Raw genomic sequence first — 22,186 nt, forward strand, 5'->3', positions numbered from 1 at the left:
ACATATTTTATTCAGGAGCAAATGGACAACTCTGTTGAAGAGGCCAGCATATGTTGCAATTTGGGTGCTGGTGTCACTGCCATGCTTTCTTAAAGGCCTAGTTCACTCAAAAATGAAAATTCTGTCGTTGTTTAGTCACTCTTATGTTGTTACAAACCTGTATGACTTTATTTCTTCTGTGGAACACAAAAAAAGATATTTTGTAGTAGGGATGTGCCAGAATCCGAATACTGGTTTAAAAAAGGAAATGACATGTACTACAGTATCCCTTAATGGAATAAATACTAGATGGGAGGAAAATATGTTGGGTAATTACACTGTACAGTTGAGGTCAAAAGTTTACATACACCTTGCAGTATCTGCAAAATGTTAATTACTTTACCAAAATAAGAGGGATCATACAAAATGCATGTTATTTTTTATTTAGTACTGACCTGAATAAGTTATTTCACATAAAAGACGTTTACATATAGTCCACAAAAGAAAATATTAGTTGAATTTAATAAAAAATAACCCTGTTCAAAAGTATACATACTGTACGCTTGATTCTTAATACTTTGTTGTTACCTGAATGATCCACAGCTGTGTTTTTTATGTTTAATGATAGTTGTTCATAAGTCCCTTTGTCCTTCAGGTCCCACAAATTATTTAGTTTTTCAGCATTTTTGTGCATTTGAACCCTTTCTAACAATGACTGTATGATTTTGAGATTCATCTTTTCACACTGAGGACAGCTGAGGGACTTAAATGCAACTATTACAGAAGGTTCAAATCCTCACTGATGCTCCAGAAGGAAAAACAATGCGTTAAGAGCCGGGGGTGGAAACTTTTGAAAAGAATGAAGATGTGTACTTTTTTCCTCTTTTGCCTAAATATCATTTTTTTTTCTCCTTTGGTGCTGCACTTCAGAAGCTACAGAGGATACTTAATGTTTCACAGAAGACAAAATAAGTTCAATTTAGCCTGATCTTCAAATTCAAAAAGTGTTCACCTCCTCCCTCCTCTTCACTCTTTGGGATGCATCCCTATTTTGAAGAATGTTTCAGCAGGTGACAAAAACCACCAACCTCAACTCAAATGAAACCTCATTGGTTCTTGCATGTCACATGACCAGACTTTCATCTCACCATATTTGATCTTGCCAGTTAAACCTGAACCAACCAGCTTAGACCATCAACACTGGTCTTTTCAGCAGTGAAAAGGCATGTAAATTGCTGATTTTCACATTAGCTTTCCAGACAGACTGAACTGATATCGTAGGCTGACATAGTCAAATATGGAACTTGTATGGACAGTTTAATAGCGTGTAATTAGAGAATGAGGCAACAGCGTTTCTAGAAAGTGCCTTTTAGACGATGCCTACACTTCATCATCATGTCTCAATGAAAGCTGATGTTTAACAGCTTTGATGGGGCAAATTTGTTTTCTCTTGAAATCTGAACATTAAAAATGTCATGTTTTTGAACTAGATGCTGCACTTATGCACATCATATTTGAAGAATGAGTGTTTTATGTTCCTTGCTTTTCAAAAAACAGCAGGCATTGCTTTGACAACAGCGGCCTGCTCAAATTAAGCCGCAATCAAGTCGGATTAGCCGAAAACGAAATGCCTTTACCCTTCTCATTTACTCCGAGCTCACTCTGTGCATGCTTAATGCTGTGGAGATGTTGAATTGTGTGTGTGTGTGTGTGTGTGTGTGTGTGTGTGTGTGTGTGTGTGTGTGTGTGTGTGTGTGTGTGTGTGTGTGTGTGATTGTGTTGAGAGGTAGAAGGTTGTTCAGAGCTTCCTGAAAGGGCGCAACAGTCCCCTCCCAAGCTTCCATCACCACCACCTACAGACCCTTTGCCAATGAATGGATAAGGCATGAATCATACTTACAGAGAACATTTTCTCCTTTCTGTTTTCTTGAAGCTGTAAAAATAGCTCAATTGATTTGTGAATCATCCAGGCATGCTTGACTAAGTGTTTTTTTCCTGACCGGTGTGGTGTAATGGGGCAATTGCTGAGACATTACACAGCTGGCATTGCTCCGCATGTGGCCAGAGGATGGCGTCATAAAGCTACAGGAGGTTATACAGACCCCTGACCCTCTGTGAGATACTTGTGTGCATGTGGTAGAAAATATCTTTGAGTGGTTTTGTGGTTGTGTACAAAATCTTTCTCTGGTTACACATAACTGCTGGCCAAAAATGAAAATTTTGTCATCATTTACTTACCCTCATGTCGTTCCAAACCTGTATGAATTTCTTTCTTATGTTGAACATAAAAGAAGATATTTTGAAGAATGCTGGTAATCAAACAGTTGATGCTCCCCATTGACTTCCATGGTATTTCTTTCTCTACTATGGAAGTCAATGGGGACTAAGAACTGTTTGGTTCTTCAAAATACCTTCTTTTATGTTTAACATAAGAAAGAAAGTTATACAGGTTTGGAACGACATGAGGGTGAGCAAATGAGGACAAAATTTTCATTTTTTGGGTGAACTAACCTCTTAAAACAAGAAGTCTCACATGCTCAGCTGAATCATTCAGTCGACAGTGAGCAAACTGATCATGTGTTTAAAACTTGCATGTCTTTGAATGTTTAATTCAGCTTAAACCCCATCTTTTCACCATCAACTGCAAGCTTGCATTTAGATCTGCCTCCATCAAATTAACAACAAATGAATGCAACAAAGTCCCCACCGTTTTCTTTTTTCCTTTTTGGTAATCCAATTTTATATTTCCACTCGTATATGTCACAGTACAGAACAAATGATCCGTTGTTGCTTGTGCTACATCTTTGTTGACTTTAAGAGACTGAGGAGTTGAGCAGTGGAAGTACATTTTAATTGGCTGATGTACCCTGCATAGAGGTAGGAAAAAACTAGTTTTATCCTTGATGGGGAAATATCAGCCTAAGATGGTTTGTTGGTTTTCTTGCTAGTTTTAGCTGCATGTTTGTTTGTTTTAGAGGGATTTCGGGCACTTTACAGTTGGTCTGGCAGGAAAACCAGCTGCATTCCTACTCCTTTAGCTCTAAAAATTGAGGGAACGTATTACCACGAAGCTTAAAATGTATATATGGGTCAAAAATTGGTTTAAATGTGTAAAAAAAAGAGGCTATATATATGAAGTACCTCTCCCATGTATGTACTCGCTTTAACTTTCCAAAAAACATTAGTTATTTGTTATTTAAAGTTTCAAAATATCATGTGGTACAACTGTCCAGCTATAACTTTTGTTTTGGAAACATCTTTGAAATTACCCTAAATTTATTCAGATTCATTTTCTGCACTATTTGGCACGATTTCCAAAGTTTTTTGTAATTTTGTATAAAATTGCTAAGCATTTGTATTTATATTTTCCATCATAATATACAAACAAACTTTGTCCGATGATTTCCATTTTAAGAAATATCATGTGGAGCGACCATCAAGAAACTACCATTTTGGAACTTTTATGTTGAAATTCATTCAAATATGCAATATTACATCAATTACATATTTGCCAAGGACCCATAGAAGCATCAAACAGATTTGTAACTCTTTTTCAAATTTAGAAAAATATAACCTTTTTAACAGCTGGTATGTAGTTACCACAACTTGGATATAACGTGCTATGACCTCAAAAAACAATTATTTCTTCAAGTATTTATTTTTATTATGAATTTCATAGTGGCATGTTGTGGGACGCAAGCTTGTTTTGTTCAGGTGGCCAAATGTGCTTGTAAATTTTGACTAAATATGAAATATCATGTGGTGCAACCAAATATCATGTGGTACGACCACTGCAAAGTGTTTTCCATTATAGATAGATGTCCCATATTGGCATTTTTTTGTGCTTTTATATTCACTTGATTGTTTATATACATAAAATACTTTATTTTAGTATGATTTGGAATACATTTTTATGCAATTTGGGCTATTTCAGACGCTTTATGTCTATTTTTTTTGTGAAATTTAGTTTGGTAATTATGCATTTATTAGTAATTTATTAATAACTTTTAAATCTATTTTACATCTATTTTACCAGATTCCACTGTCCCCCTTAGTTACTGCTGCTATGTCCGACAAACCATGGCACTTTTATGCCACACATCATGTTCTCATGCAGTGAAAAATACATCACAGAGGAGAGAGGACACTGACAGTTTAGTTTTATCCTTGATGGGAAAACGAAAGATTAAAGATATATATATATATATATATATTTTTTTTTTAATTAATTATATAAAAAATATCTTAATTTGTGTTTCGAAAATGAAGGACATACGGGTTTGGAACGACATGAGGGTGAGTAATAAATGACAGAATTTTCATTTTTGGGTGAACTATCCCTTTAAAATAGTCCTTTATTTTAAGGTTACTGTTGTGCTGTAGAGTACTGCTTGTGTTAGTTTGTGGGTGGCTACATGAAGGTATACACTACATTGACTCATGGATTGTTTTTAGTGTGTACAGAACAAAACTGGCTCTTAAAATAGCCATGACTGACACTTTGGTTACTATAGTAACATTTTGGCGTTCTAAATTTGGTATCTGCTAGCCTACTACTGACCAAAATAATATTACAGTGACAAGAGACTTGTTATATTTGGTGATTCTTACTAAACCACTGTTACCACAGAGCTCTCGAGTTTTGTTTGTGTTTGGAAGGCTGCTTCGCAGAATGCTCTTGAAAGGTTGCCATGTCCACTTATTATAAGTGACGCTTATTAAGCATTTTTAGACTTGTTGTGGGGCTTGGCTCATAAAGCAATCCAGTTTATAGAGCTAATTAAGTAGACAGGTGCAGATATTTTGTTTTGTGGCATATTTGCCAGATAAAGTGTTGAATTTAAGTTTACATTCTTGTTCTTATTTGCTCTTTTCCTGTGATTTCAGTTGTAGAATTCAGTTGTCACTCCTGTAAATTACTATATGGAGCCCACTGGCTCCCATTGAAGTTCACTATATGGAGAAAAATTCTGGAATATTTTCCTCAAAAACCTTAATTTCTTTTTGACTGAAGAAAGAAAGACATTAACATCTTAGATGACATGGGGGTAAATTGTCAGGAATTTTTTATTCTGGAAGTGAACTAATCCTTTAACTTCCTCTAGCTCAGTGAGGTTTGTTGGATTAACATAATTTGTCAAAATTTTTGCAAGATTGATGCAAACAGTTGCTTTTTTTGCCAAAATATTAGTTTTAAGGGAGTAGACTTTCATTTCATCTATTGTTTAAGCTTGTTTATTTGTTGTCTAAGGTCCCGATTTAGTTCTGAGGTATCATTGTCTGGTATCGTACTGAAGACAAAATTGGTTTCAGTCCAAACCAAATTGGGGTATGCAAACAAACCCATATGACCTTGTGCTTGTCCTGTCCCTCATGTTAGCAGAGTCTTCTTTCCTTTTAAGAAGTAAGTTCCTGCCCTTTATCATCAGGAAAGGGAGAGAAAAATAGACAAACTAAGCACTGAGTTTCAGCATGTGAATCAAAGCTAAGAGTGTTGTACTGAGATAGGGATAGACCCTCTTTCCCTTCACGGTCACGTCACGTAACAGCATGAATTCACATTCTGTGATAAGCTGAGCTGCACTAAAAGTCTGCTTGGGTGAACCTGACATTAGTGGGTATAAATTTAATGCAGCATTTGAGTGTGACAGGCAGCTGCACAGGTGAAAATTACAGCTTGATTAGAAGGTGAGTGTTTATAAGAGCTAGACAATTCAGAGTTCGCATTGTACCCTGCAATGCAGCTCACCAGACTTGCATAGATCATCAACTCAAGAAATCTTAAAAAGAAGTGTCACTGCTTAAAAAATAATGGTTTTGTCTTGTTTTTCATTTAAAAATATGTAAACACCCTTAAAACAAGATACATTAGCCATTACAGCAGCCCTTTACTTGAGTCGCAGTGTCACAATATCCTTCAGAAATCATTCTGATATGCTGATTTTGTGCCTAATAATATTTCTTATACAGTTGAAGTCAAAAGTTTACATACACCTTGGAGAATCTGCAAAATGTTAATTATTTTACCAAAATAAGAGGGATCATACAAAATACATGCAATTTTTTATTTAGTACTTACCTGAATACGCTATTTCACATAAAAGATGTTTACATATAGTCCACAAGAGAAAATAATAGTTGAATTTATAAAAATGACCCTGTTCAGAAGTTTACACACACTTGATTCTTAGTACTATGTTGTTACCTGAATGACCAAAGCTGTGTTTTTTTTATTTAGTGATAGTTATTTTATGAGCACCTTGTTTATCGTGAACAGTGAAACTGCCCGCTGTTCTTCAGAAAAATCCTTCAGGTCCCACAGATTCTTTGTTTTTTCAGCATTTTTGAACTCTTTCCAGCAATGACTGCATGATTTTGAGATCCATCTTTTCACACCGAGGACAACTGAAGGACTCATATGCAACTATTACAGAAGGTTCAAACACTCACTGATGCTTAAAAAAAAAAACACACGATGCATTAAGGGGGGTGAAAACGTTTTGAATTTGAAGATCAGGGTGTATTTACTTATTTTGTCTTCTCGGAAACATGTAACTTCTGTAGCTTCTGAAGGGCAGTACTAAATGAAAAAAATATAATATTTAGACAAAATAAGAAAAATATACATTCAAAGCACAATCTGTTCAAAAGTTTTCACCCCTAGCTCTTTGTTTTTCCTTCTGGAGCATCAGTAAGTGTTTGAACCTTCTGTAATAGTTGCGTATGAGTCCCTCAGTTGTCCTCAGAAAAGATTAATCTCAAAATCATACATCACATACATCATTGTTGGAAAGGGTTCAAATACACAAAAAATGCTGAAAAACCAATGACTTTGTGGGACCTGAAGGATTTTTTTGGGCAGTTTAACTGTTCAGCACAAACAAGGTACTCATGAACAACATAAAAAAAAAAAATAGGCTTTGGATTATTCAGGTAACGACACAGTATTAAGAATCAAGTGTATGTAAACTTTTGAACAGGGTCATTTTTATAAATTCATCTTTTATTTTCCCTTGTGGATTTTATGTAAACATCTTCATGTGAAAATCTTATTCAGGTCAGTACTAAATAAAAAAAAAACATGCTTTTTGTTATGATCCCTCATATTTTGGTAAAACAGTTAACATTTTGCAGATTCTGCAAGGTGTATGTAAACTTTTGACCTCAATTGTAATTATCAGTGTTAAAAACAGTTGTGCTGCTTCATATTTTTGTGGAAAACGTGACATTTTTGCAGTATTCGTTGGTGACTAGAAAGATCAAAAGAACAGCATTTATTTGAAACAAATCTTTTTGTAACATTATGAATGTCTTATCGGTCACTTTTGATTAATTGAATGCATCCTTGCTGCGTAAAAAACGTGCCTGAACTAAATAAAGTGTTTTGTTATTTTTATTGCAGAAAAAAAACTTGAAATATTTTTCTGAATATGAAGGTTTGACCAGCAGGGCAAAATAGACAGGAGACATCACTTGCTACCTGTAGTTTAGTGAAAGTTTCATTCTTGTTTCATGTCATTCTCAAGTCACAGCAGGGTTCCGAAAGCTGACAGATCCAGCTATAAATTATTTCTAACTTTCAGAAAAAGAACAGACTTCAGAGATCTTCTGAAGCAGGAGGCAGAGTATAAAAGCATAAGCCTATTTTGTTAGCATGAAGATCAGTCAGGTGCTACACTCACAGATGAGCATAGACTGTTCAACAGTCGTCTGCAACATCTTGCTCACTTTTCGAAGACAGTGTGTGTAATTAAAATGTTTTTTCCCCTCTTCCAGGTACAAGGGCTTCATAAAAGACTGCCCGAGTGGTCAGCTCGATGCTGCAGGTTTCCAGAAGATCTACAAGCAGTTCTTCCCCTTTGGCGACCCCACCAAGTTCGCCTCATTTGTCTTCAATGTTTTTGACGAGAACAAGGTGAAGTGACATCACTGTTAGGGTTTTGCACAACAAAGTTTCTTTAGGGTTGGAGACATTCTGTTTCTTTTAGAAGGCAGCTGCCTATGTATACAGCAGACAGCGAGAGACCTCACATTTACAAAGTGTACGTCTGTATATGGATGGGAGGTGAAAGGGTAATTATTCTCACTCTCTTGCGAATTGTGATCTGTTCCTTTTATTAATTATTCATTAAATAGCCTCATTTTGTTATCTATGCAATCTGTAATGTGATTAGGAGCCAGTTAGCCCTGCCAGATAAGAGTCGTCTGGCAGCCAAACCACTTTCAGAGATCACACACACAGTCAAACTAGTTCCTATGTTTATTTATAGATTTTGAAAGGCACCGCTGTTAGTTAGAGACATTAGTCTTGGCCTTTGTTTGTTCTTTTGTAGTAATTTGTACCACTGCGGTGCATTTCACCTCAGATTCACTTTTCCAGCCACCGTCTCATGGTCAGTGTTCTGGAGATGTTATCAGTCTGGGCTTGTGAAGAACTGCAGTGATGTATAACAGAACAAACTCTGTAGTCTGACTCTAGAACAGAGGTCAAAGAGGCATAAAAGCAGACATCACAATTCTCCCTTTGCTTGAATTCTTTGCTGTGGCATTTTGACAAGTTTGAGTTTTGCCTTTTGAGTATCTGTCCGTGCAAGGTGCCAGTTTTATTCTGTGATATTACGTTTGTGTTATCCTTTTTCACGTTTAATTATTATAGCTGTTCAATGTAAAAAATATAAAAAGTAAGCAAATAATTGCATGTACTGTACACTACCATTGAAATGTTTTTGATTTTTAATGTTTTTTTTCTTTTTAAAGAAGTCTCTTCTGCTTAACAACCCTGCATTTATTTAATTCCAAGTACAGTAAAACAGTTAAAAAATGTTTTATTTAAAATAACTGTTTTCTATTTGAATATATATTTTTAAATGTGATTTATTCCTGTGATTTTAAAGATAGATTTTCATTACTCTAGTCACATGATCCTTCAGAAATCATTCTAATATTCTGATTTGGTGCTCCAAACAACATTTTATTGTTATTATTATTATTATTATTATTATTATTATTATGTTGAAAACATAATAATAGTTTCTTTGATGAATAGAAAGTTCAGAACAACAGCATTTGTCTAAAATAGAAATCTTCTGTAACATTATAAATGTCTTTACCATCACTTTTATTTAAAGCATTCTTGATGGATAAAAGTATACATTTAACATTTTTTTATTCCCCCCCCCCCCCCCAAAAAATGTATACGATATATATATATATATCCTGACTGATCTTTGGATCTTTCTATTCATCAAAGAATCCTGAAAAAAAAAGACTCGTCTGTAATTATTATTAATAATAATAAATATATTACGCAATTACGGGGCCAAGCACTCCAAAGGGAAAATGAGAAGCTAAGGATGGCAGGAACACCAGACCAACTGCAACAATGAGTAAAAGGAAGCCATTTTAAGATGATTTTAGTCAAAATGACAGAAAAATAATGTAGAATCCCTACTGATATGATTTAATGGCTTATTACGTTTGATCAACAGGTGGCGCTGTTATCAAATCGATGTGGTGTGTTTAGTGTGAGGTGACAAAGGTACACACAAAGTTTGGTGTCATTATGTCAAATCTTTGCAGAGATAAAGCCTCAGAGTCATTTTGGCATCAAGCCTAAAATTTGTAGAGGCGCTGCACGAAAACTTCATAACTTTTTGTCAGCACAGTCTGAAGATGATCTGACTCTATTTTAGTGAAATTCAGATGAACGGTCTAGGACGAGTTTGAAAAAGTAGGTTTTCAACATAAATCAAAATGGCGGACAGGAAGTTTGGCCAACTGTGGCATAATTGGTATCTATGTTGTCGGCCTGACCCTGGGAATATTTTTAATCTACTTTCATTACAATAGGCTAATGCAATCTACAGTTATTAGCTTTTTTGGAAATGTTATAATTAATAGTTGAATAATAGTTTATTACCCTTGACCAATAGGTGGCACTGTTACCAAATTGATTTGATGTAATCAGTGTGAGGTGACAATGCAACATACAAAATTTGGTGAAAATAACTCAAAGCTTTGCAGAGATACAGCTTCAGATGCACTTTGGCATCTTTTCAGCAAATTCGTTGATGCGTTAAATGAAAACGGTTTTGAATATCGACATGAAATAACTTTTTGTCAGCATGGTCTGAAGATGATCCGAGTCAAATCTGGTGAAAATACGGTATAGGAGGAGTTCGAAAAAGTAGGTTTTCCACAATAATCAAAATGGCGAACAGAAAATTCGGCCAATTATGGCATAATTTGTATCAATGTTCTCGGCCGGACCCAAGGAATATTTTGAGATCACTTTCATTACAATAAGCCATTTTTCATATAAGTTATTAGCATTTTTAAAAATTTTCTTAGAACTTTTGTCCACAAGGTGGCGCTGCCACCAAACTTTTTGAGTACTGTCAGGGCATGGTGCCATGATACATAGCGAGTTTCGTAATGATACGTTAATGCGTTCGTAAAATATAGCATTTTATAATAAAATTCAAAATGGTTGACGCCCAAAATGGCTGACATGGAAAAATTGGATATGGTTCGACTTGGCATGCTCCTCTGAATCTAACGAGACCAGTTTCGAGGTTTTTGGCTAAACCATTGAGAAGTTATAAGCAAAAATAGCCAATTTTTATATCCCCTGACCACCAGGTGGCACCGTGATAAAAACACTGCAGGAATGTATTATAATTTCACAAGCACCTTTGGTGCTTGGCCCCTAATAAATGTTTCTATAACAGAACATCAGCATATTAGAATGATTTCTGAAGGATCGTATGACACTGAAGACTGGTGTAATACAATTCAAATGGAAAGTTTTTCAAATATTAAAAATACTTTTTCTGTATTTTGGATCAAATAAATGGAGGTTTGGTGAGCAGAAGAGAAATCTTTAAAAAACATTAAAAGTCTTACTGTTCAAAAAGTTTTGATTGGTAGTATATATTTCAGCCAAGTTCGGTCATCATTTAAGTTTTTCTAAGGATTCTGATGGTTTAACAGGTTATCATGGTTTTTCTGTGACTGTGATTCAAACAAACATGTTACATAAAGCATGAGCAGTTTTTGATGTAAATTAGATTGTATAATTTCAGAATTTAAAGCAAAAACAGAATGATCTGACCCTAGCTTTGTGAAATTATAATACATAAAACATAATTGCACGACTGGCTGAATGAGAATGCAAATTCACTCTCTGACAGCAGGTGGCGCTTATGGAACAGCAGCAATTTTTATTTATTTATTTATTTTTTTAGTTATCGCTATAAACAAAGCAACCCTGCAGTTTTAAATATTACATTAACCATGCATTATACGGAGGTAAGATAAAAAGAAAATACAATCTAAACTTTTCTAAAGTCAGTTCCTCTCAGATACACATTCATATAAACCACCACCCCCAATTCAGTATTTAGATATTTTTTTCTTATATTTTTCCCATCGTGTCAGCGTCTCTGGCTTCTGTTAATGGCCATTAACACTTGGTATATTTGTCTAGTTAAAGAATTAGTTGTGTGTTATTAATAGTTCTAGAAGTTCTCCAACCATTAGTGAGAATTGTGTGCAGTTAACAGGCATGCCCTCTCAATTGATGATGCTGTCTGCATTGCTTAGGCACTTCTACCGGTATACCATTTTTTTCTTCAAAAATCCACAGTCACTTTAATCAGATTAGACACCATATTGAATTTAACACAGATGAAAACAAACAATATACTTGTACAATGTGTTACACTCTATAAAGGTCCTAGACTTTCAAAACTCTTTTATAGAGTTTTTGTCTACTGAAAGTTGTTTTTTTCCAAAGTATATTCAATTAGCTGAACAGCAGAACAGTCCATTAAACACACTCTACTTCAGATTGTGTAGTTTTAGCATCTGCCAGCAGGGGCTAATAGGGCCATGATGACGAGCCAAACCTCAACACCTCACGTATGACTGGAACGATAAACTTAACTTGACCTGATCCCCACTTTTGTGTGGTTTTAACGAAACACTAAACTCTTATGACCATGTAACATTCAAGCAGATCATATTAAATGCAAGTCTAGGCAAGAATATAAATAATGTTTTATGTTGTGGAATACAATTCTGAACACAATGAAAGCCATCATTAAAAGTGAGATAAAAGATTAAATAAATGGCTGTCGTCCAAAATCTGAATAGTGGAAGGGTTGTAGGGCAGTAACAGTAACTGATGTTGTTGTTGTTCTCCATAACAGACTGCATGAGACAGTGAAAGCAAATACACTTGCAAATGTGACTCATAAGGAAGGGTGGCAAGAAAGTTGACTCACCTAGAGTTCGCCTGAGGTGTATAGGAAATGCAACAATTTGGATTAATGAGATTCTGTGGTTTGATGACACCAAACCTGAACCTTTGAACCTCTAGGCTATATTTGACTGAAACTTAACACTGCATAGATTCAGTTTTATAGCAGGAACTGGAAAACTCATAATGTTGAAGGGAAAAATGGATTGAGGTAATACAGAGGAATTCAGTAGGTAAACATGAATTTGATTCTTGTTCCAGGGAGTAAAAACATAGTAATAGCTACAGTGTAGCTATTGAGTTGTGAGATATAAATGCACAATTGTGAGTTATAAAGTCTGAATTGCTAGATGTAAAGTCAGAATTGCAGGATTTAAACGACAATTGTGAGAAATAAAGTCAGATTTTTTTTCTCACAATTCTGACTTTCTTTCTCCCAATTGCGAGTTTATATCATGCAATTCTGACTTTAAAACTCACAATCGGGAATTTATATCATGCAATTGCGACTTATTTCTCAGAATTGCGAGTTTGTGTCACGCAATTCTGAGAAAAAAAATCTGAACTTCTCACACTTTTTTTCTCAGAATTGCGTGATACAAACTTTGGTTTAAATGTAATTTTTTAAGACTTTGCTTTTTTTTGCATCTAAATGTATATTATATTATGGTATAGCACAAAATAAATCTGTGAAAGTGCAAGGGTAGTGAAAGCTTTATATAGACATTTTTCTTCGCTTGTCTATGGTGAGCCTTTAGTATATAGTCAAATTGCTGGCATGCATAATTACTGTTGTTGTTTTTTTACAAGCTATTTGTACCCTGTAGTTCAAGAACAGTTCAGTCTGAAATAATACATTGCAAAAATAAGCAAATGCAAATCAGGCAGGGTCACCTGGGTGTGAAAGCTTGCCCGTGGAACAATGCTTTGATTGGATAATTTTATTCACAGTAACTAAATGCTGTCTGTCATTGTTAGTGCCTCTTCAGAGGTTCCTTAAGCCCAGCAGCTCCATCTCATTCGAAGATGACAGAAAACACAGTGCCTAGTCATGAATCATAAATATTCATAAAATAATAAAGTAAGGTTTGAACGAGCAAGTTGAGTGTTCCACCCCCTGAGGTTTTAAGACACATTTTGGAAAAGCTGTGTACTAAATAACATGAAAGTGCATTCGTTTTCCTCTCTTGCTCCTAGAGAGGTTTCAATAGACAAATCACAAAATATGTCATAACGTATCTGCTGGATATTTGGCAGTGGAATGCTTTTTGCAATGGCTGGTGGTGCCAGCCTGTAGCCCCAAGGAAGAGCAGGGGGTGGGACAGGAATAGCAGCCCACTGGCCCATTTTACTTTTGCAAATCAACAGAAGGCTTCTGGGTAACACTTTACAATGAGGATCTACAGTATACTTTAAAATTAGTGCATTAGACATCATGAAAAAAATGACTTTTTTTTACAGCATTCATTTTACATGTTACATTATTAATGTATGATCTAATGTTAGCTTTTAGTGTTAAAATGTATTAGTAGGCTCTATGTAGAAAGTATTACTAGGTTTTCAGTGGCATCATCATAAAAGGGCAATTTTTGTATCCCCACAGGATGGACGGATTGAGTTCTCAGAGTTCATTCAGGCCTTGTCTGTGACTTCACGTGGGACCTTGGATGAAAAGCTCCGCTGTAAGCAAGTTTTTGATTAATAAAAGCCTATTCAAGTGACAATTAGTGAAAGAAAAAAGCAGTGGTAAGGTACATGCTTGGATTTAATACATTCATTTATTCTCTATATAAAACATACACTGGCCCCAAAATGTATTTAGACACTTAAGGTGAACCCAGGTATTAAGACTTATATGGCTTTAAAAAACGTAAAGGATGTTTCTTACTGAAATATGTCACAGAAAATCCATGAAAGACTCATAATTTAAAATCGTTTCATACATATTTTGGACTATGGAGAGCGCTATTATTTCAGTGACGTCAAATGGCTGCACTCAGTGAGATACTGCTGATAACTAGTGAAGCGAAGTCTTCATTGCTATCCTAGCCATAAGAAGAGGAGAAAAGAATGGGAAGATGCTTGTGGACGAATAAAACTTCCTAAAGACCCACGTCTTTTTTCTTTACGCTTCAGCCCTGATGCCTTTGAGGCTTTTAGTAGACCACAGCTACTGACAGAGCTTACAAACGGTAGAGACGAGAAACGCTAGATGCCATCCTGCAAGATGTAAACATGCCGATGCTTGTCATGACGTCGCAGCCAATAAAGGAGTTTCTCACGATGGATTTCAATCGATATCCAGGGCGTTTAAACTTCTTGTGGGGAAATTTTATGGTACGACATTTGGTTTAAGCCTACACTTACATCCATTGGCATCTGTAAGGTTTTTCAGTAGCTGTGGTCATTGTATCACTTTTTTACCGATACAATGAATTGTATTGCTGTAAAAATAGCAACAGGCTCGACCAGTAGCTCACCGAGCACAACCATTTCGCATCATAATGGTGCCCCCCATAGTCCAAAATATGTATAGAATTATGTGGATTTTTAAAATAATATAAATCTTTCATAGGTTTTCTACTACATATTTCATTAATATACATCATTTGCGTAATTTTAAGCCATACATGTCATAATACCCAGGGTTAAGGTCATTGCACACTGAGTTCGAATTTTTCGTCAAAATTATTTGCACGTTTAAATATAAATACGGTCTAACGTTGTGTCAATCACGTTTGCACACTGCCTCCGAAACTTTCGTCCACCAAAAAAGTTCGGATCAGGTTCGATTTTCTGCATTTTCGCATCCGTAAAAAGCATTTTGATGGGAAACGATGACAAATATGAAACAAATGGTAAAACGCATACGAAAATTTCAGTCCGAAATTTTTCCTCCAAATTTTTCGCATGTCGATTTTTTGTGTTTTTCGCATTCGTAGCAAGCATTTTGAGCAGTGATTTGACAGTTCAGAGCCATTGTACAAGCAAACGCCAAAATACAGAATTGCGTCTGACAAGTTTATCCACTTCGTCTTGCAGCAGAAAGCACTGTAAAGATCCTTGTACACTGAGTTCACAGAAATAAGTGGTCTTCTTTATAATATGTGGCTCCTGTAACGCTAGCAAAGCATCAAAGTTTACTGACATACTGAAGTAAACTTTGAATCACCCGAGATAATCCAGCAGCTCATTAATAAGGAGGTGCGCATAAAAAGTATTCTCTTATTCCTCTCTATATCTTATGATTGGATGGACCCAATGTGTTCTTTCTTTCTCTCTTTTTATTAAGAGAGTGAACAAAATCATCCTCGCTGGTTGAAGATTCCATTTTGTATTTTTATGCAAATTTTTTTGCAACGGATGAATTAATACTATTAATTTAAGGATTATGAATACGAAAAAACGTAAAAAACTCCAAGTGCAATGGCCTTTACCATTTTTTGTCAGATCACATTGATCATACCAAAATCATGCTAACATTGTGTAGTTTGAACTGGGCTTTAGTCACATTTAAAAATCACTGTATTTCATAGCATTAAATAAAATATTGATAGTGCAGAAAACTGTCTGAGGGGAAAAGGCGTTTGTGCTTGGCCAAACTAAACCAGGATTTCCAGGGCAAAAATCCTGACAATATTTGTGTTTTTTCTTGTGTCATTTCCGGTCAGGTAGGTGAAATATTAGGCTAATATCTTAATTAATACTGCTTTAAAGTATCTTTACCACCTATTAACTTTAGTTTGTCAAAATATTGCGCCCTTTTCTGCTTACTAAGCTCTTCTCTATATGATTTAGCAGCTTCCACACATTTTTTTCTGTGGTTTAGACAGCATAAATTAGCAGAACAACATATTCTGTAATACATTAGCCATGCGATCCATGCTGTTGTTTACATCCGAGTATCACCAGTTTGGCTGCGCATCCGGGTAACTGATCAAATCGTGACGTAAGTGCAAACCCTCAATATGACGTCAAAATATCGAAAATTCAGTCTTTATTGGCTTTCAAAAGCCATTCCTGTAGGATGTTCAAGCATATGTCCTGTCAAAGTAACCACATGATCAACATTTAACACAAAGTTTCCAAATAGTTTTTGCCTTAAGAATAAACCTATTGTTTAAAAATATAACAGCTGCAGGGTTCTCTTGTTAAATGTTTGGCTTGTAAAATATTTCTTTCAAATAAATGTCACTTGGTTTAATATTTTACTATCGAATACCAAGAAATTCACGCATTTTTGATTGAGGTTCAAGTGTCTGAATACTTTTGGGGCAACTGTGTTTTGTCAAATTGATTAAATGTGAAATTACCTCAGCGGATAACAGCCAAAGCAATTTCCTCACTGATGTTAAACAGACTCTTTTACATATACCGCCTCTTTCTCTATTGACTCTTCACCCCAGGCACTGAACTATGTTTGCACTCTGTTGTGTGAGCCGTAGGATTGCCTCTTTGTTGTAGATGAGTGGAATGAAGTAGGGCTGTATGGGTGGGACGTCCTGGAGTCCTGGTGTAAAGAGAAAACCATAGATGGCGAGATGAAAGAGTCGCTCCTCACTGCTGTAATTGCTATGCAATGATTTGGCTTATACAAAGCATGACTTTATCACCCAGTCCTGTGTCTATCATTCCTTGCAGTGCCTATAAGCTTAGTCTGCATTCTGCTAACTTTGCTCTACAATTAATAATCAAAAGAAATTAAACTCAGTCTAACAAAATGCCTGATGGTGCTTTTTTCAACAACAAGACAGTCTGCATTGCTTCTTAAATTGGTGATTTTGGCCTTGTCTCACCTCAGCAGTCTTGTCTTTCTTGGCTGTATCTAGTAATTGAAATCAAACAACAGTATCTATTACATTTATCTAAAGGTTAAGCACCTCTTTGCTCAAACCATTTGTTGAAAAAGAAAAAGAAAACTTACTTTTTTTTTTCTTTTTTTTTTTTTACTTTTTAGGCCATATATTGTACCCTGTTTATGGAAAGCGCCATTGTATTTCTGCACACACTCACCATGACTTCTTGTTACACGCTTTAGGGGCCTTCAAGCTTTATGATCTTGATAACGATGGCTATATCACACGTGATGAAATGCTCAATATCGTAGATGCCATCTATCAGATGGTGGTAAGTCCCCGTTCATTTCAGCTGTAATTACAGTCGGAACATATGGCATTTGTTTAACGAGCAAAATCTCTCAGATGTCTTTAACATCAATTGCGTTTGTTGAAGGGAAACACAGTGGACCTTCCAGAAGAAGAAAACACGCCGGAGAAGAGAGTGGATCGCATTTTTGCCATGATGGATAAGGTTCGTTCTTGACCCCAATCACACTGAACCAGTTAATAATCCAAACCAAATTTGAGTGTTATTATACAGCGGGCTGTTTATTTTATTTAATTTGCGCATTTATTTCACTTAAAGGAGAAGTTCACTTCAAGAATAAAACATTTCCTGATAATTCACTCACCCGCATGTCATCCAAGCTGTTAATGTCTTTCTTTCTCCAGTCGCAAAGAAATACAGATTTTTGAGGGCCATGATGAGCATTTGTGGTTAAAAGGTATATAAATATAATTTTTTTTAAGAAAATGACTGATCGTTTTGCTAGATAAGACCCTTATTCCTTGATTGGGAACATGTAGAGTCCTTTGAAGCTGCATTAAAACTGCAATTTGGACCTTCAAACCATTGGCCACCATAGAAGTCCACTATATGGAAAAAAATCCTGGAATGTTTTCCACAAAAAAAACTTAATTTCTTTGCGACTGAAGAAAGAAAGACATAAACATCTTGGATGACATTTGGGTTAACTTCTAGTTTACCCAAAAATTACAATTTTGTCATCACTTACTCATCCTTAAGTCGTTCTAAACTTTCCATGACGTACTTTCTTCTGTGGAACATAAAAGAAGATATTTTAAACAATGTGGAGGCTAAACAGTTTCAGTTTCCTTTGACTTGAGTTGTATAGATAAAAAATACAGTGGAAGTCAATGGGAAATCAAATCTGTGTGTTTATCAGCATTTTTCAAAATATTTTCGTAGTTCTTAGTTTCTTAGAAATGTGCATAGATTTGTAGGGTGAGTAAATGATGACAGAATTTTAACTACTTCTTTAAGGCAATGGATTTTTATGCAATCTGAGCTCAACAGTAACAATTAGCACTCAATCATCACTAAAGCTGTCAAGAAAAGTCACTCAGATTCAATTTACTAACCACATTCTCATCATCAATCCGTTGCATCGTATACAGTAGAAAATAAAAGCTCATATCTGTGGCAAAGCTAGCGTCACTAACGCTGCCCTCGGTCTATAAATGCCAGTTTGGCTTGCACTACCACTAACATTGGAGCCTAGCATTAATGCCCACTCAAGCCCTCTTCAAGCCCTGAAAGATGAGATCAGGACTTGTTTGGAAATGTTCACAGAGATGGTATGCTTTCCAATACTGTAGCAATCTCAGATCAGAGCTGCACCCTATGAGGGTTATTGTAAGGACTTATATAATTACTAAAGCTTCTTCAAACAAGTGCTACACTGAGCCACATAAGGCGAAAGAAACGTTTTTATTGCCTACTCTGGTGTGAAGTTTTCCTCAATGGATCAGCCTCTTAGCACTCGCCCCCTGCTGGGCATGTGGAGCATCTTAAAAGTGGGAGACTGTTTTCCTCATGCATAATTGACAAACCTCATGGCTGTTTTTTTTAGTATCCTGTAGTTTGTAAACTGATATGACTTTAAAGTCTATTCCACATTTGTTTGAAGTGTCATGCATTCGCATGTAACCACAAACAAGCTGAAAATAACACATGTAGTTGTTTTTACTCAGCATTTGAGACAGTTGTGATTCTAAACAGTGTTTGTTTGTTTACCCAGAATGCTGATGGGAAGCTGACCCTGCAGGAGTTCCAGGAGGGATCAAAGGCAGATCCCTCTATTGTACAAGCTCTGTCACTCTATGATGGCCTTGTATAGTAGCAGCCTGTCTTAAGGATACACAGGATATACAGGTATATCATTTCATTAAAGGGATAGTTCACCCAAAAATGAAAATTCTGTCATTAATTATTCACCCATATGTCGTTTCAAACCTGTAAGACCTTTGCTGATCTTCGGAACACGAATCAAAATATTTTTGATGAAATCCGAAAGCTAGTTTGTTGATGATCTTGGTACCCTTCCGGACCTTAAACGTGATAGGACCCTTGCTGTCTATGCAGGGTCAAAAAGCTCTTGGATTTCATCAAAAATATCTTAATTTGTGTTCTGAAGACGAACAAAGGTCTTATAGGTTTGGAACGACATTTTAATTTTAATTTTTGGATGAACTATCCCTTTAAATCCTACTATATCCAATGTTTTATAGTACATGTTATAATTGATTTTAGTGTACTTCTTTATATTCATAATCATTGGGATGCACTGATAACAGTGTTAAGATGAGTCACACTCCTTAGTAGGAGCAAACAAGGAATTTGTCCAAATATAATGCACCTATCACTCTTAAATGAGTTATTTAGGAGCTGTGTGCCAGTGAGTGCCAAGAAAAGGATATAGAAAGAGATTTAAATCGAAACGGGGTGATTGTTTTTAGATTTAGGATGCCCATTTTAAGCTTTAGAGTTTTATAGCCCTTGCTGAATGACAGATAACTTCTATTAAGCCTGTAATTGGTTGAATGACACTGTTATTGTTATTTATGTGTTTCTGGCGTTAAGATCACATCAAGGTCAGCTGTGTATCCATTTGCTGGCCTTATCTTACCTCCTGGAAGTCATATTGTGTACTTGAAAACCTATAACAGCATTGAGCAAGAGGTGTACATCTTTCAGAACTGAATTGAAAAGGCTTGTATATAATTCAGTTTTTGAATTTAAACTTGAATTTATGTTGAGGTAGCAAAACATATGCACATACAGTCAAAATAGTATTTTCAAAAATATTTCAGTTTGAAATATTTGTCTTATTATACTGTATATTTTGTGATGCTTTATGGCAAAATAGATTAGCTAATTAACTGTGTTGACAGTATAGACATTTCAGAGAAAATCACCATCAAAGGGATAGTTCACCCAAAAATGAAAATTCTGTCATTAATTACTCACCCTCATGTTGTTCCAAGCCAACAAGACCTTTGTTCATCTTCAGAACACAAATTAAGATATTTTTGATTAAATCCAAGAGCTTTCTGACCCTGCATAGATAGTAACTTAACTGACATGTTCAAGGCCCAGAAAGGTAGTAAGGACAATGTTAAAATAGTCCATGTGGTTCAACCTTAATTCGAATAAAGTAACAAGAATCATTTTTGTGCACAGAAAACAAAAAGTATCCCAAAGACTGACACGGATATTGTCCAATTTTGTTTTAGTTTTCTTTGCGCACAAAAAGTATTTGTAACATTACGCATTAACCACTGATGCCACATGGACTATTTTAACGAATAGTTAGTTATCAATGACCTAATCTCATGACGAAAACTTTCCCCAAAACAGATGAATGTACATACGATACGTTTTATGTAACGTTGGCTTTGTACGTGTCACTGCAGTTCTGACTTGAAATGTCCGTTGAGTGGCGCTATAACTCCGTTATGCTCCGTGATGTTTTAAAATAAAGTAACATCTGCACTACACCTAAATAGGGCTGCACGATAAATCGAATTTAAATCACAATCACGATTAAGCAAAAGCTGATATTGTCATGCACATCATGTCAGGGAAGCATGGTTCTGTGATCAGTAGTAATTCTCCATCCGAAAGCCAGAAGGCACTCTCTTGTCACGGTTCAAACAAGGAGGTCTGGGTCCAAATGCAGGTTGGAAAATGTTTTAATGAGAATAACCACTAAACAAACAAAAAGGCCAACACGGCACAAACTGAAAGACTAAATAACAAAATCAAAAACTAAATCAAAAGCCAAGATCTGAGAATACACAGGAGACGAGACAATGCAGACATGAAGCAGGAGAGAAAGGTGAGAGTATTTAAAGACCGGATAATAGTGAACAGATGTGAGTGAATCAGTGTTAACGACAAGGACAGGTGAATGCTATCAGAAGTGCAGGAACAGCGACCTCAGGTGGCTGAGGGAAACCCCACAGCCCCAATCATGACACTCTCGTGGGGAAGCTCCAAATACACCTCGAAGAAGAAACCCAGGAAATTCCTAAAGCGGTAGCTGAACAAACAAAAGATTTAACTGCTTTCATTGATTCAACGTGACAAATAAACACATGACTACGACAACATATGGTTTATCTTCGTTTTTCTTATCATTTTACTTATAATAATATATATAATAGAGCAATGCCTTTATCACTGCTTAGAATACTATCAAATAAGTTGTCCTTTATTCTGTGTAAGAAGCCACATCATCTCACAGAAGGATTTATTTCAAACACTCGACTGAAGTTATGAAGTGAGTTTGGATTAAAACATGATATTAAATGTGGTATTTTCATGTGCTTTCAGATGTAGCAGCATTTACTACACAGAGAAGCTACGCAAACACCTGTCATTATCACAGAATGATAGCTTTGATTTCGATTAAATCATCTGCGATAATGAACGCGATATTGCGTAGCTTGTCAGTGAACTGCGGCCCTGTATAGCAAATGCTGCTCCATCTGAAAGCACATGCTGCAAATTTACTACTGGCTTTACTGACAAAATGCGTATGATAATCACTTTTGATTATTCGTGCAGTCCTACATCTAAACCTACCCGATAGTATGAACAAAAGCGAACATGAAACCCAATCACAAGCATGCCGTTTAAAGGATTAGTTCACTTTTAGAACAAAAATTTACAGATAATGTACTCACCCCCTTGTCATCCAAGATGTTCATGTATTTCTTTCTTCAGTCGTAAAGAAATGGTGTTTTTTGAGGAAAACATTTCAGGATTTCTCTCTATATAATGGATTTCTATGGTGCCCTC

General features: G+C 35.7%; 1 protein-coding gene across 1 annotated transcript in view; it reads left to right on the top strand.

Annotated features, from left to right (window-relative positions):
• ncs1b (neuronal calcium sensor 1b) overlaps nucleotides 1-22,186 on the top strand; it is a 47,799-nt gene that overhangs the window by 20,973 nt on the left and 4,640 nt on the right. The window contains exons 5-9 of the mRNA XM_073836080.1: nucleotides 7,756-7,894; nucleotides 13,845-13,923; nucleotides 17,280-17,368; nucleotides 17,474-17,551; nucleotides 19,122-19,255. Coding sequence (XP_073692181.1) covers nucleotides 7,756-7,894; nucleotides 13,845-13,923; nucleotides 17,280-17,368; nucleotides 17,474-17,551; nucleotides 19,122-19,220 — 484 coding nt within the window. The 3' untranslated portion in view covers nucleotides 19,221-19,255. The remainder of the gene's footprint in view (nucleotides 1-7,755; nucleotides 7,895-13,844; nucleotides 13,924-17,279; nucleotides 17,369-17,473; nucleotides 17,552-19,121; nucleotides 19,256-22,186) is intronic.

This window comes from Garra rufa, chromosome 3 (assembly GCF_049309525.1).
Source record: "Garra rufa chromosome 3, GarRuf1.0, whole genome shotgun sequence".
Taxonomy (NCBI): domain Eukaryota; kingdom Metazoa; phylum Chordata; class Actinopteri; order Cypriniformes; family Cyprinidae; genus Garra; species Garra rufa.